At 42.6% G+C, this 16507-nt stretch overlaps 1 protein-coding gene across 5 annotated transcripts in view; it reads right to left on the minus strand.

The window, feature by feature from the left end:
* The window catches only part of SPTLC3 (serine palmitoyltransferase long chain base subunit 3), a 136908-nt gene that overhangs the window by 14917 nt on the left and 105484 nt on the right, over positions 1-16507 (minus strand). For all 5 annotated transcript variants that reach the window (XM_045008802.1, XM_045008800.1, XM_045008799.1 and 2 more), the window contains 2 exons: positions 13837-14056; positions 11931-12057 (listed from right to left, as the gene is read on the minus strand). In XM_045008802.1, coding sequence (XP_044864737.1) covers positions 11931-12057; positions 13837-14056 — 347 coding nt within the window. The remainder of the gene's footprint in view (positions 1-11930; positions 12058-13836; positions 14057-16507) is intronic.

Raw genomic sequence — 16507 nt, forward strand, 5'->3', positions numbered from 1 at the left:
AGAACAGATTGACTGAAATCTGCAAAATGAAAGTTCTCCCTCCATTTGAATATTAAACATGATATTAGCACTTCTTAATGCATAGAAAGAACTGTTTGTGTGTGTATGTGTCTTAAAGATAAAAAATAACTGTAGTATTTTAACGCTACCCAATCTAATTCCAAAGCTCTCAGTCCACCGCATTTGAAACGACTGACTTTTCAATTAGGGAAAGTTTTCATAGATGCAGATGTTGCTGGGGGATGTAGTTTAAGATGTCTCCTTTCTAGTCAGCTATTTACCACAATGCTGGAAAGAGTCTCAGCCATTCAAAATTCCAGACTTTTCAATATTTATCAAACCATTGGATCGTTGCATAGAGCTGACCAAAAAATATGTAACAATTTAAGGTGCAGGCAATAGTTGTTCCCTATTAAGGGGAAAATTCCACCCGAGCGATGTGGCGATACTGACATAAGTTGGTAGAATACCATCAGACAAGCTCCTCCAAACTGAATATCCAACCACCCCAAATCTACATCCTTAGACAATTTGTAAGTGATACCAGTGATATCAGACGGTGTGATATCCCAGAACATTAGACTCAGAACGTTAACACTATTTTGCTGGGGGTGGAAAAAGCCTAGGAAAAGATCAGAAAATGCATGAATTCTGAATAGTACGGTGATCTCTGAGGGAGAGAATACTGGAAGAGGATGGGTGGGTGACCATTTCTTTACCAAGCCTCACCACTTTCCTTTCTGATGTTAAGTTTTTTGGTTAAAAACCACCTACTTGCCTCCTACACATTGTCATATGATGTAGTACTTCTCCACTACTACCATATATAATCAGTTATTTATCTTATACGCTACAGTGGTAGGTGCAGCAGAAAAACCTCAAGTTTGTAATTATATTTCAGCGCTCCTTTTGTTTTCAGTTTTATGCGTCTCTTCAATACTAGATTGAAGGGTAGCTTTGGGTAAAGCACAGGCTTTCATTTGAAGGGCCTAATTCCCCTCCCACATACCTGACCCCAATTTCTTCCCCAGGCTTGCTGGCTCCCCTTGCTGGCTGGCTGAATTGAGGAGGCAAAGCCTATTCTTTGCCCCTGCCCATTTATTCCCCATCACATGTGGGAGGGGAGCAGTGGCTCTGTGGAGGCCGCCACCCCATCTGCATTGTGACCTGGAATATGGGTAATCAGTGCAAAGGGAGAGGAGGTGCCTAATGCCCTCTCACTGTCTTGAGTGAGCACATAAGGCAGCTCAGAGTTGAGCTCTCTGGGTACAAACCTGCTTTCACTGGAGTCCCGCAATGTTAGTGTTGAATTCAATAGTCTGAATTCAACAGTCTGAGGACCAGATTCTTAGCTGGCATAAATCATTGATTTCAATGGAACTAGGCTGATTTACACAAGCAAATTATCTTACCCCGTGACTGCAAAATTATCATCCCTCTCAAGCAAAGTTTCTTTTACTCTTCCAAAGACATTTGTTTTTCACTTCTGAAAGCTTTTAACCAGCAAAGACTTTAGATGTGTCCAACTTCTGTGCAACATTTTACCTTTGAACTCCACATGAAGGTTTTTAACCTTGGAAATTCTTACTCAACATATTGAAACCAGGAGCAAGCAACCTGTAGCCTTTAATGTTTATATCTCAGGTGGATGTTCACTGAAAGAGGGTTATTTTTCCTGAACCTGTTCCAGAGAGGATAATCCCGCTCTTTGTACTTTTCCTCGGCATACAGTGGTCTAAGCAAGACACAAATCCACCTGCTTTAATCTTCTCCAGCTGTTTTCTTGTGGGGACTTTTTAGATAATTAGTTATCCAATCAAACGTCTACATACCAGTGTCAGACTGTCTCTTCAATCTATGTTCCTGAGATACAGAGCTTTACTCTCCTGCCTTCCTCTAGTAACAACTAGATAGTAAAATGAAAACTTTAATAGGCAGCAAAAAAATTTGGAAAACAATAGCTGTTCTTCTCCCCTAAACAGTTACAGATGGACTGATTTTCTTTCCTTCTCTGGTTCCACTATAGAAGTAACACATATGTACCTCCATGTGCACTAAATCACAAATAGAACACAATAAAACCAGGGTGCCTAAAGGAAATGAACTCTAAGATAACAGTTCTGTATAAAAACAACTTTGTTATGGATTAGGGAGAAGCAAAGGGATTTTCTTCTACACTACCACCACCTATAAACCAAATGATTTAGACTAATACTCCTGCTAAATCAGCCTTTAAGGACTAGAGTCAGTCTAATTTTAACTGTGAATTGCTGTAAAACACTTTCCAGAGAAAAAGCAATGGTAATTTCAAATAAAGGACAGAGAAGTGGAGGAATTGTACAAAATGCTGTTGATTTTTTTTATTGGCCAGGTATGTACAGGCACTTACACACCAACATTGATAATGCAGTATCATGTACACTAAAAGCACCTTGCATGAAAACAGGGAGAGAGAGACAAGCTCTTGCTGTGCATATTTATTACCAAACACAGGTGATTAATCACAAAGCATGTCAGTCCCTCAGCTGAAAGCCAGCCAGCACACATTGCACTACATCTGTAACGTATTAGTTATTACTGAAATGGCAAGGATCTAAATGCATTTAGGAAAGGCAAGTCTCTCTTTTGTGTTCCTGAGACTGATTACCACTGCCAATTGGAGTAATATGACAGCAGCAAGCTTCTTCTGGAACTGCCAGGGAATCGAAAGCTCTGCTATCTGTAGAATGAAGAAGGTACCCTGCCGTGCCATGGAACGCTGTATTATTGCCTATTGTAAAAATGAGGTTTTGCTTATGAAGCACCAATTGTGAATCCCTTGCTCATGCTGAATAATTCCTATTTCCTTGACTTCAGTACCACTACTGGAGGGAATAATTGCAAAGGATAATAATGTGCAAAGGAGTTCATAATCTGACTTCATAAGAATAACGGTGAGATTTATTTCCGTGTTAGTCTGTGGATCTCTTTCACAATCCCTTTCTCTAATGCTTAATTTGAGACTAAGGGGAGATCATTATTGTGCGAGGGATTATCAAAAGCACCCAGCATTGACCTCTGTCCAGGTACGCTGGAGCGGGGGAAGGGCGGGGGCTATGACCCCATCACTTTTAAAGGGGGGAGGGCTATTCCTTCCCACTTTTTACCATCTATAAGGGTGAGTGATGGGGGAGAGGGTGTGGAGAAGCGCAAGTGAAGGGTGGGGTCTTGGGGGGGAAGAATCATAGAATCATAGAATATCAGGTTTGGAAGGGACCTCAGGAGGACATCTAGTCCAACCCCCTGCTCAAAGCAGGACCAATTCCCAACTAAATCATCCCAGCCAGGGCTTTGTCAAGCCTGACCTTAAAAACTTCTAAGGAAGGAGATTTCACCACCTCCCTAGGTAACCCATTCCAGTGCTTCACCACCCTCCTAGGGAAAAAGTTTTTCCTAATATCCAACCTAAACCTCCCCCACTGCAACTTGAGACCATTATTCCTTGTTCTGTCATCTGCTACCACTGAGAACAGTCTAGATTCATCCTTTTTGGAACCCTCTTTCAGGTAGTTGAAAGCAGCTATCAAATCTCCCCTCATTCGTCTCTTCTGCAGACTAAACAATCCCAGTTCCCTCAGCGTCTCCTCGTAAGTCATGTGCTCCAGCTCCCTAATAATTTTTGTTGCCCTCTGCTGGACTCTTTTCAATTTTTCCACATCCTTCTTGTAGTGTGGAGCCCAAAACTGGACACAGTACTCCAGATGAGGCCTCACCAATGTCAAATAGAGGGGAATGATCACCTCCCTCCCTCTGCTTATACAGCCCAAAATGGTGTTAGCCTTCTTGGCAACAAGGGCACACTGTTGACTCCTATCCAGCTTCTCATCCACTGTAACCCCTAGGTCCTTTTCTGCAGAACTGCTGCCTAGCCATTTGGTCCCTAGTCTGTAACAGTGCATGGGATTCTTCCGTCCTAAGTGCAGGACTCTGCACTTGTCCTTGTTGAACCTCATCAGGTTTCTTTTGGCCCAATCCTCTAATTTGTCTAGGTCCATCTGTATCCTATCCCTACCCTCCAGCGTATCTACCACTCCCAGTTTAGTAGAGGCAGAGTGGGGACAAGCCCTTGAGGGAAGAGGTGGAGCAGGGGCAGAGCCTCGGGGGAAGGGGTGGTACAAGGGTGGGGGTTTGGGGAGAAGGGGCAGTGAGGGGGCAAGGCCTTGGGGGAAGAGGAGGCGTGAGGGCAAGGGGCAGTATGAGGCACGGTTTGGGCGCCAGTGGCCCTCCACTTCCAGGGAGCTTCTGCCACTCCTGTCTCTGTCCCAGTGGTGGAATGAATGGGGGGAAGCAGGGGTGACCGCACCCCTAGCAGCCATTAGGTGTATGCGCGGCGCCTTTTGAGGCACAGAGAGTGAAGCTGCCCTACACTCACACTGTAGCGGTGGCTCCTGGCCCATGGAGCTAGGCCTAGCTTCCCGCTCTGGGCATTGCAGCATGGTGCACGAGGTTGCATAGTGCCCAAACTGATGTGAACAGGAAATCTTCCACTGACTTCAGCAGGAGCAGCGTTACGCCAGCGTTGAGTACTTTTGAAAGTCTTACTCTATAAGCCTATTTCTCAAGTTCCCTTGCTTGTTAGAATCAATAGTCCATTGTTCTCTATGGATGCAATTCTCCTACATATAGGGTGAGGAGTACCTTACTCTGCAGGTGGCCAGGGCCGGCGCAACCCATTAGGTGACATAGGCGGTCGCCTAGGGCGCTAACGTTTGGGGGGTGGCGACCGCGGCAGCCGGATCTTCGGCCACCCGAGTTGTTGGTGGTATTTCAGGGGCGGGACCTTCCGCCACCTCTGTTGGGGGTGCCATTTCAGGGGCGGGACCTTCCGCCACCTAGGACGCCAAAAAAGCTAGCAGCACTCCTGCAGGTGGTGCCATTGAAATCAGCGCGATTACATTCACCGTTTGTTCTGCTTCAGCTTGAGTAGGGGTGGCAGAATCCAACCTGCCTCATCATCTGCTGCTGAGAAAATGGCTGTGATGCAAGGCCCTGATCCAGACAGGCATTTAAGCATTTTAAGCACCTCACACATGGGTAGTCTCATTGCATTTAATGAGAATATTCATAGGTTTAAAATTAAGTATGTCCTTAAGTGTTCTGCTGGATCAAGACCTAAGAGAAGCTATTGCAGTTCATAATTAAAGAGAAGAAGAAAATCTTAGGGATTAGAAACTAATGTAGTTCATCATGGCTCCAATTGTGCAAGCTGTTGTGAGTGACTGCCCACACAGAGCAGCTTGCAGCATCAAGGCCTCAGATTTTACAAGAGACACCGACAACCATATTTAGTTTTACAAAACATGAAAGGCCAGATTTTCAAAAGAGCTCAGCTCCCATTTAGCACTGGAAGCTCAGCTGTCAGGAGCTGAGCTCTTTTGAAAATCTGGTGCCAATTGTGGGTGCTGAGCATTTTTGAAAATCTGGTCTTATGTTTTTACAAAACCCAAGACAAACGTAAATGTTTCCAGGGATTCATCGCCAATTTTAAAAATAAACCTTTAAAAAATAAAAACATATTCCCCTGCAGGTTTTGCAATTCAAATATGCCAGCTTTGATCTAGTACATGAGAACTCAATTCTGACTACAAACTACTAGTCCCATTTTCAATTTCCAAGCAGAGAGAGAAATTGTGATACAAAGTTAAACCAAAGACCATAAAAGTCATTTGCATTTTAAAAATATCCCGTCTGTTTTAATAATCTCAGGTATTTTTTGTAACGTGCATGAGGACAGTAGCTTCTTACAAGTATATTTAAAATTTGACAGAGTTCCATAAAAGCATATAGCAAGGAATGCTACTTTATTGTTAATGAATTACCACGTATTAAATAGAAAAAATATGACTTTTAAAATGCTTTATTAGCAAGTTACATCACTACATTGTATTCTTCGTCAGTATGGAAACTGCTTTTGTTTGTTAGCAGTCTTAAATCTGTCCACTTAGTGGTTCTGTTTTTTTACCTATCACATTTAAGTATAAAAATATGCTCGTGATAGTCTCAGTAAGAAAAAAAGGTCCAAGGTCACAGCTGGAAGGGGCTAGCATGGCTTTCTCAGACCTAATCCTAGCTGAGAAGCTCTGTCAGTGCCTTACAGGCAAGTACACAGAGTATAAGCTGTCATTAAAAATCACACCAAGTCCAAGTATTCTGAGCCAAGTGAAGGCTCATCTAGGGGCTAAAACTGCTCAGGCAGCTGTTGAGTTTCCTGAGGTATCTCCAGTGGTGTAATGAGAAGCCATGAAGAGAAGGTATAAAGAATATATATATAATCCAAACTATAAAGTGAATGTCATGGGAACTTCTGCTTACCAAATCCCATATGAATGAAGAAGGGTATATTTGAGATGAAAAGGCAATGCAAGTGAAAAAGGGATAAAATTACTTAAAAACAAACAAACAAAAAACACCGCAAACTATCCTACAGAACTCACTGCTGCATGGTATTCGTGAGGAATATAGTTACAGCTGTGAAAGGTTCATACAGGGATTAGACACTTGTATTCTATTAACAATTGTATTATATGAATGACAATAGAACATTTGCAGTGACTCTATCTAGGATAAAAATTGCAAATGCTATGAGTCTTCACGCTTTAGTGCCTGAACTGACATATACACTCAGGGAGAGGTTTCCTCCTCTTCAGCTAAGAATGCTGTAATACTGCACAAATGGCCAGAGGCATTACGGAATTTTTCACCATTTTCTGAATCCTCTGACATAGGCCAGTGTGGAGGCAGAATACTTAACTAGATGTACCATTAATTAGAGTGAGCCTGGCATTTCCTGGTTCGATTTGCTCAGTGAACAGGGGAAAACAAGGCAGAATGAAGGGTATGCAGTAATGTACTCATGGATTCTGTAAAACTGTTACAGGCCATCTAGTGTACATAAGATAGTCAAGAGATACTGGTGAAATGATCATGAAATGATGCTTGATGGCTTCAGGACTCTCTCACAAATTCTGTGCCAGGTATTCATTTGTAGATAATTTTTGGGGGAGACCTTGTATTTCCTGCATCTCTTTTTAGTTACGTAATGTGGGAGTTTTTGAATGATAAAATGGAACATCCCACTGAAAGTAAAACACATTTTGCCAGTGGGTTCACAGCTATTTGCTAACAGTAGAGGAATGGTGAGACTCAGGACTCCTGGGTTCTGAGAATATGGGAACTGTACTCCTGTCCCACCCAAACCTGAAATCTTCTGCTCCTTCCCCTCCAATATATCCATGTCCCAGTTTTAGACCTTCCCTTCCCAACCCAACCTGCAACCCCTTCTTAGTCCAATGTCCTTCAACTCCATCCCCTTATCTCAGTCCACTACCTTCCCATCAAACTCTAACAAGTCTCTACAGAACATGTGAAATGGAGATGTTTCAGAGACTCACATTTGGGTGGATTTTCACAAAGATGGCAAATGGCACAACCTTGACATCAGGATGACTTTGTGTCAAGTTTCAGAGCATGGAAGTGTTAGAGCCACTCAATGAAACATCTATACATTGTTTTGCCCATGTTAAATATTCTTACGTTTCCCTAACTTTATTGAGAGAAACAACAGAACGTTTTGTTGAAATAAATAAATAAATAAATAAATTTGGCCATAGGCAGACACCTGGCATCCATGGAAAATTTCAGTCTGAAAGGCTGAAGTTTGGCAAAGTTATAAGGAACTGAAAACAGGGGCTTATCATGGAAACTGTTGGGCAACACTGACTGCAGATATAGATACCGGCAAAGCCTTTAATTATATATATATATATATATATATATATATATATATATATATATATATATATATATATATATATATATATATATATATATATATATATATATATAAATGAGGAGTCTTTGTGGCACCTTAGAGACTAACAAATTTATTTGGGCATAAGATTTCATGGGCTAGAACCTACTTCATCACCACTAGTACACACATGTATCTACTCATACCCTCCAGTCATGCATCCATTAATTAGGTCTTGGAAATTCAAACCTTGTTTTCTTTTTCAACCAAGCATAATCATGCTAAAGCAAAATAACTGCAGAAAAAATAACAGCAAATCGATCATTTTGATACATGAGAAGGTAAACACAAACACTGGCTGCATTTCTGGGCTTTGATTACATCCAATGTGTAAGCACATTTCTCTTGCTCTACTCCAAGTCAGATGTTTACCAGATCAAGGCAGAGTTACTTTAACAACTAATGGAAGGCAGGGTGGAAGCAGTATAAGTAACTTGGGAAATATAGAACAAAACTGAGCAAAGCACTAGAAAATATACTACAGGGAATAACCTGGAAGTTGTAAGGGACTGACTAAATGATCAAATAGGTCTTACCCTGTCTGATTTCTGTACATCTATTATTCTAGGATCCAGTGATGAAGACAACTGTAAGAACGGGACAACTTTACTCATTTGCCACCAAGGTATTTCACTGTCTCTCTCTTTGTTAAGTTAACATGGAATAAGTCAGCAAGACGTACTTTCTTTCCTTTTCAAAATACTTAATACATGTGCGGGCAGTTTTCCTCGATATCTGAGTCAGCACCTCTCCACCTACAGGAATATCTGTCGGAGGGGAAACACTTTGTGAGACTCTCCTTATAGAAATTCCCCCAAACCATTCTGTGGGGAATGGGAGCAGCTTTACTCCCATGCAATGAATTCCATTCTCACAATCCAGCAGACCCTCCGGGAGAGACCATCCCTCCTCACTGGCTCTGGGGTTCCAGACTCATCTCCATTCCATGATAACACACAATTCATTGCAACTTGCCTACCGGGGCCTCCTCTGCCACTGAGACCTACCCTGAAATGGAGGTTTCCCCAGTACAGAGGAGTCTGTGAAAAAAGTAATATGGCCTGCAGCCATGTTATCTTTCCTGGGTAATCATCACAGGGCTCTTGGAAGACCCACACCCAACTTTACCCATTCCTCATGAAGACCCCATTCTTCATAGCGTTTTCTGTGTGGTCCTTAATTTGGGGTTGGGAAGAGAAATGTGTGCATAGAGGTGGATTACTTAACCTTCTGCATGGGAAAGATAAACTCCATATGTCGATGGTTTCTTCCATTTTGGGATTTAGGGATGCCATTTTGTCTGAGTTGAGACTTTCCCGTCATGTGGCATGTTGCCCCACAAGGATCATTCAAAAGTTAACAGCTGCTATTTTATATTATATCAATGCACAAGGGCCCTGCTGTGATAGGTGCTAAGCAAACATCTAGGAAGATTCATAGACTCATAGACTTTAAGGTCAGAAGGGACCATTATGATCATCTAGTCTGACCTCCTGCACAATGCAGGCCACAGAATCACACTTACCCACTGTAACAAACCCCTAACCTATGTCTGAGTTATTGAAGTCCTCAAATCGTGGTTTAAAGACCTCAAGGTGCAGAGAATCCTGTGAAAAGTGCCAGTACTGGGGATCAATAACTGAAGCAGAAAGGAAGGAGAGCATCTGAACAACGCTCTCTCTCTCTCTCTTTCTTTTTACATTCTGAACCACAATCTCTGTTCCTGATGCCAATGCAGCATCAAAGCCTGATGACCTGATGCTCAAAATATTTGTATTCTTTACAAGGCAAATTAAAATAAATTGCCAGAGCTAACAGATATGCGAAGCAACTCAGTTCATGTAAAAATACATTGTGTCACTAAACTACATTGCTGCTGATAGAACTTTTTCTGAAACTCTAATCCTCCAAATCACCTAGGGGTGGACAGCTTTAAAGGCCCTCTCTTGAACTCAGATCTCCTATCCGAGTGCCCTACACTGTACACAGAATCATGTTACCCCAAAGCCATTTGTAAGCAGCTCTGAAAGGCTGAGATTAGAAATGCTCTACAGTATAATGCTTTACATACCATGTGTTTTAGGCCCTAAAGACATAACTCTTGAAAAGGGTTAGTACAATATTGCCCTCTGTTGGCGAGCATTTTTATAAAACTGATTCAGAGGATTATATAATATGTCAGGACCATATGAATGTACAGCAGGTAAAATACAAGGAGTACATCAGAGTGAGTCTCTTATATCAGATTTTACTATCCTTAACCCATACCTTTCAAACTGGAGAGTATAACAACAACTTCCTTAATCCAGTTTGGATTATTTGCCTAAATGACTATATCGTTTCTCCAGCCTGCAGGCATCACAATGGAATGTTTCTAGATTCCAAGTAACCTTAATTTTTGCAGTGCATTGAAGTGAATTTTGGTATTTTGGGCCAGATTCTCCATTCCTCCTTTTTTTGCACTGACACCTTGCAAATGCTGGCCTGGACCAGAGGACCCATTGGCCCCTGGTGAAAATCTAAGTAGCCCCAGGCCTGCTCTAAATTGTACTGGCTTGCAACAGCGCTCTATGGGCCATTGCATCAGTAAAAAATCGCTGGAATGCAGTCTGATGTGGCCATGCCTCCATCACTCTCCATCCCCTGCTTGCCCCCCAACCCAGGACTATGAGGGAGGGCCACCAGGAAGTCATTGAGTAGCTCTTTTCCAGGCTGGGACCTCCTACTACAAGAAGATTCTACCTTCTTTATGCTGCTGAACCAGCATAAATGAGCTGCTGTTCAGGACACAATCTGGCTCTTCAAGTGTATGTTATACACAAAATTGCAAAATCCACATTATTCTCCCTAAACACCTCCAGAAAATTAAAATGCATTGGTACAGCAGCTATTACCCCTGGGTTAGGATAAATGTAAGTCCTAGGAGCTTGGATCTATGTCAGTAACATACTGCATTAGTAGCAGCTTGCTACATAACACAGTTGTTCTATAGTTTATATTATACAGAGACTCTGATTCTTGGCTACATTAAAGTAGATCCCCTATCACAGAAGGAATACAAATAAGACTTATCCTCCATAAATGACATCAACACATCTTTATTGCAGTTTCTCCAGAACTTGGGGACAAAGCATGTTTGAAAACAAATTTAACTTCAGGACACTGCAGTCTAATTACAAACTGAAGTGTGACATTAATGTCATAATTTTAGTAGTACCATCATGTATAGTGTCACACCTGGGTAGAAAGTCTATGGCATGGTTTCAACTGTTTGCTGTTTCAAACGTTTACATTAATCAAGAACCTCATGCAGCAACCCCTCTATTGAGACAAGGCTGAGTTTGAAACTCCAGGAATGGTCTCTAAGTAGTATTTTTATTGCAATATCTAAGCCCAACAAGATGATTAATGAGAGATCCTCAGCTTTAACTCTGAACTCATGCTGTGAAGTCAATCGTAAGATTTAAGGAGTTTATATCCTTTTCATATACGTTTTTGGGAAGCTACGTGGTCTAGTGGCTAGAAAAGGCAATTGAGAGCAAGAACTCCAGAGAGGCACTTCCATCTCTGTCACTGTCTTGCTCTGTGACCTCAAACAAATCACCTAACCATAGGGTGACCAGACAGCAAATGTGAAAAATCGGGACGGGGTGGAGGAGGGGGGGGGGGGTAAATAGGAGCCTCTATAAGAAAAAGACCCAAAAATTGGAACCGTACCTATACAATCGGGACATCTGGTCACCCTACCTAACCACTGCGTGCCTCAGTTTATCCAACAGCAAAACAGACGTCATCTTGCAGGAGTGTTGTGAAGCTTAGTTTGATAATGGCTTCCAGTGTACTCTGAGATCATTGATGAAACTGTGCATAAGTATGTAGAAGTATGATAAAAAACACCCAGGGGCATGCCAGGATGGATATGATGGACAGTACAATTTGAATGACTGCATTTACACTGCAGTTTTTACCATACTTTTCTACTGCCTTTGGGACCTTTGTTGTTGGAAGGTATTTTTTGCTCCCTGTCAGTAAATGTTAAGATTATAAATAAAATGTGTGTAGTTAATACAAGGGGTCTTACCTTGTGTTGTTCCGTCTAGTCCCATGACACATTTCATCGACCGGATGATCTGCTCTGCTACAGGTGGACACATAGATGTGGCGTAAATAGCACTGTGGGAGTGAGTTCGTAAAAAATCCACAAGTTCCTTAAACAAGTGAAACAAAATTTGAATTAACTTTGAGTCGTCAGGAGAGCAGAACAGGGTCTCAACTACTGATACAGGTGAGAACATACGGCGATCAAGGATATTTGACCAAGACATTTCATGACTGATTTATTTTCTTAATTGTTATTAAAAATCCATGGTCTGAAGAAATACAGGTGATGCCTGGCAAACGTAAATCCTTTAAAATCTGAGCTATGCACCCACAGCTGAAACAAAGCTACGAACGAGAATACTACCTTGCTTATATGATGAGAATCTTTACAGAAGTGGGGTGGGGTAGGGGGAGGGGAACCTGGCCTCACTGAGGAACTAATGAACAAGCTGCATTTAAAATACAGAATTGTCCCCCCTTTCAAAAGGATGAATGTGATGTGCCAATGGCAAATAGTGCTGTTTGTCTCCCATTGGATTTAGCAGAAGAAACGTAACCTCACTAGTGTCTATATTCAACTTCACGATAGTCTTATTTAGTTTGACTTTAATATAAGGCTGAACAGGGCCGGCGCGTCCATTAGGCGACCCTAGGTGGTCGCCTAGGGCACCAGGATTCGGGGGGCGGCATTTTGTGCGCTTCCGGTTCCGCTCCTGTTGCGCCACCGAAGAAGGACCTTCTGCCGACGTGCTGCGGAAAATAGCCACAGGCAATTGAGCAGCCCAATGACTGCCGCTGTCGCATGCGGTATTTCGGCGGAGGGTCCTTCTTCGGCGGCGCGATGGGAGCGGAACTGGAAGCTCCCGCGCACCCCGTGGGGAGCGCACAAAATGCCACCCCCAAAATTCTGCCTAGGGCGCCAGAAACCCTGGCGTCGCTCTCGAGGCTGAACCCTTCCTAGTAGTTCCACCAAAATCCATGGCAACTCTATTGCCACATGCTTCCCCACTTTAACGCACTCCTTAGTCCTTGACACATGCTTCTGCATAAGCTTAAAATGAAAACAGGCCCCAATCATGCAATTGGATCCACCAGCAGCCTGAACCCCTGCACCTGCGCAGATCACTACGGACTTAAATGGGACTCGATGTGGGCATGGGGATTTGTGCTACTGGCTCCGAGTGCAATTCTTAGGCCCTGATGCTGCAGTGACGCCTCCCCTGCTACTTACCTGAGCCAAAGGACTTTATACAAACTAGGAAAAGTCATAGGTAGGGGGCCTACTTACAGGACATAAAGGTTTAAGGCCTTGTGTGCACAGGAAAGTTTTACCAGTTGTGCTGATATAGTTTACAGGTATAGTTATACCTAGGGTGACCACCTGTCCTGATTTTATAGGGACAGTTCCAATTTTTGGGTCTTTTTCTTATGTAAACTCCTATTAGCCCCCACCCCCGTCCCGATTTTTCACACTTTCTGTCTGCTCACCCTAGTTATACCAGTGTAATCCCAAACTGGGCATGCAAATCTGTACATCGAAGTATATCTAGCCAAGCACAGAGCTGGCTGAATATCCCCAAGACAATGAACAGCAGCATTATTTGTAAAGCTCTCCACGCAGGTTTGGGACAAAAGTACCAAGAGAACAGCAAATTACCTAATATGAATATCAAACAAAAATAAGAAAACTGAGTATTTTACCCATTCCAACATATAGAACAGCTGAACAGTTCAATCATTCATTTGCGGTCCAAACAGGGGCAATGCATTTTCTATAAAAGCACTACTATATAGCAGATTATATGGAAAGGCAGCTATATATGCCATGCACAGATAGGATGCCATTTTTTTTGGTGTCAAACAGAGACTGGAAGTTTTCTATTTACCTTCTTGCCAGCTATGTATCCGCCAGCTGCTCCAAAGCTTTTGGTGAAGGTACCCATCAATACATCGACATCTTCAGGGTTCATTCCAAAATATTCCACGACTCCCCGGCCGGTGGGTCCCACAGCACCAATGCTGTGAGCTTCATCCAAGTAGAGGTAGGCTTTGTATCTCTTCTTCAAGGCGACTATCTCTGGCAGGCGCACAATGGAACCTTCCATGCTAGAGAACGAGAATTGCTAGTGAATCTTTTAATCCCCTGCTCTCTTTAAATATTAGCACTCTGGTACACATTATGGACGACAGGGTTACCCTGATACCAAAAAAGGGCCTCTTTAAAGCTCAAACCAAATTCGTAGCTCAGAGAAAAACTGGGAAGTCTTTATGCCCATTGCTGAGCAGGCAGACACTCACATGAGCAGTCCCAGTGACTTCCTTGGTCTTTTGCAAATGATCAGCCCTACTTCTGAAGAGAAGGGAAGGGTTCAGATGACATGCTGGACTTTATCCAGCTTAGTGTATATAATTCATTACAACCCCCCACACAATTAGAAGGTATTTGCAACTCTGGCCTCCCACTTATGTCTATATGCCACTCTGACAACATTTATAGGTTGTAAAGGCAACAGATCCAGGCAGAATTCCCCCAGTGCGGGAGAAGTCTAGGGTAGCACAGGTGGGAGCCAGGGACAGAAAGATTTATATAGATGAGCTTCAGAGCATCCCACAGGCACATGTGGGGAGGTTCCCTAACTTAGGACAGACTTGGCTCTTGGAGAAGGCACAATCTGGGAGCCACAAAGGCGACTTAAAGTGATCTTTGACTCCTTCGCTCCTAGTCTGTCTCTTTCAGGGGACGCCACACACAATCTAGCACTGTACAGGAAAAGAGCCTTAATATTTTTTGTTTTTTCTCCTTAGTACAAGAGCAGAATTCAATATGCTGCATTGATGCATTAACAACATCTTGACACTCCTAGGGAAAAAAGGATAAGAAACCCAGTGCACTCTCAGTAGTTACCTCAATAGGGTAGGTGAACAGCCGGAATTACCCTGCAAGATGAACTCCCCAGGAGACAAATTAGAAATCCTCTTTAATGCAAGGCGGTTTAGTTATCCATACCTTTGCTGCGGACACTATATGCCTTGAAAACCTGGGTGAGATTACTAAGGAAGCTTATCACCAGATACCTTCAGATGTATTCAATAGTTTATTTTTACAGTGAGTTAAACTTGTTCTCTTGCACTAGCTGTGGTGAGGGAAAAAACATCTGAAAAGTGCTAACATATTTCATACCAAAAGCAAGGTGCTGTGTGCCAAGCAAAACCTACATTCTGTGGGGAGGCCCCCTGCTCAGGTGGGTCAAATTGGAAATCTTGAGGCAGCTCCAGCTACATTGAAAAATGGAGCCTGTTCCTGAATTAAATGTGCAAATGAGTAATACAGTCAGTACGGCCTCCCGGCGTTATTTATCTCGATATCAGTTTCCAACTGTTTTATGCTGCCCTCACAGATTTTAGTATTTGCAACATGTAGCTGCATTGTACAAGTTATAAGGGAAAAAATGGAGGTTTGGCAGTCAAGTAGGCGACAACAGGCTTTTGGCACAGGGGAGGCTTTTCATGATTTTGGCCTCTTTTCTTTCCCTCACTCTCATGGGCAGGGTTGTAGGTAACTTGAAAGTTTTGGGAGGGCCTGAACCTCTGCTCCCTAAATCTCATTAACTCTTGACAATGAGAAGCCATCCCTCTCCCAATACCCAGCACTACATCCAATACATAATAATAATACAATGGATTTTGCATTACTTCCATGTTTCAGCTAAAACATTCAGCAATGTCATAGTATTTTCACATAGCCCATGTTGATCAATGAGGGCAAATTACACCGCTGTCTGAGTTATTGTTTCAGGGAGTCTGCAGATGCAGGAAGACACTCTGCATCTATTTACATTTGGAAGTTTATTTTCACAGCTATAAGGGCTAAAATCTTAATTTAAGAGTAGAAAATTTCGATTCCACTGCACAATTCTACAGCAAAATCATGTGATTGCTCAATCCTGGAATACAGAGAGCTTAATTAAATTCCCTCTCCTGGTATATGACTGTCAGGAGATTTTAAATGTGAAGATAATTTGATGGAATTGTTTTCATACACTATGACCTAATGATGTAAGTAGGAGTTAATTGTTTTTAGTCTAAATAGGGTAGTGAAACGAAGAACCTATTAGTGTTCTTGAAAGATGCTGGCTTATTTAAATCCTGGGATGGTGGCCAGAGGCCACCAGAACAACAAAAGGCCCAATTCTTCCACAGAATGGCCAGAACACAGGCAGCTTTACTGCGGGTTTCCCTGCATGCTGCCCTGCTAATGAGCCTCAACCATCCCTTGGTGGGACCAGCTCTAGAGAGAAGAGACCAGTTTGGTTTCTGTGCCCATTCTGTCCTTGGCCTCTCTGCTGACTTTTGGTGATTGCGGAAGAAGGCTTGCAATGGGGACACCTCTCTACTTAGAACTAGACTGAGGCCAAACTCATTTAACATAGGCCACCGAGCAGCCCTTATGGAAGGTAAAACTTCCAGTAAATATTACCCCGGGCTGGAGTTAAACCAGGGACCTAGAGCTGAAATGAAATGTGTCTCTTTGTTTCATTTTGGTAGTGTCACTCTTAC

Source organism: Mauremys mutica, chromosome 3, assembly GCF_020497125.1.
Source record: "Mauremys mutica isolate MM-2020 ecotype Southern chromosome 3, ASM2049712v1, whole genome shotgun sequence".
NCBI lineage: Eukaryota > Metazoa > Chordata > Testudines > Geoemydidae > Mauremys > Mauremys mutica.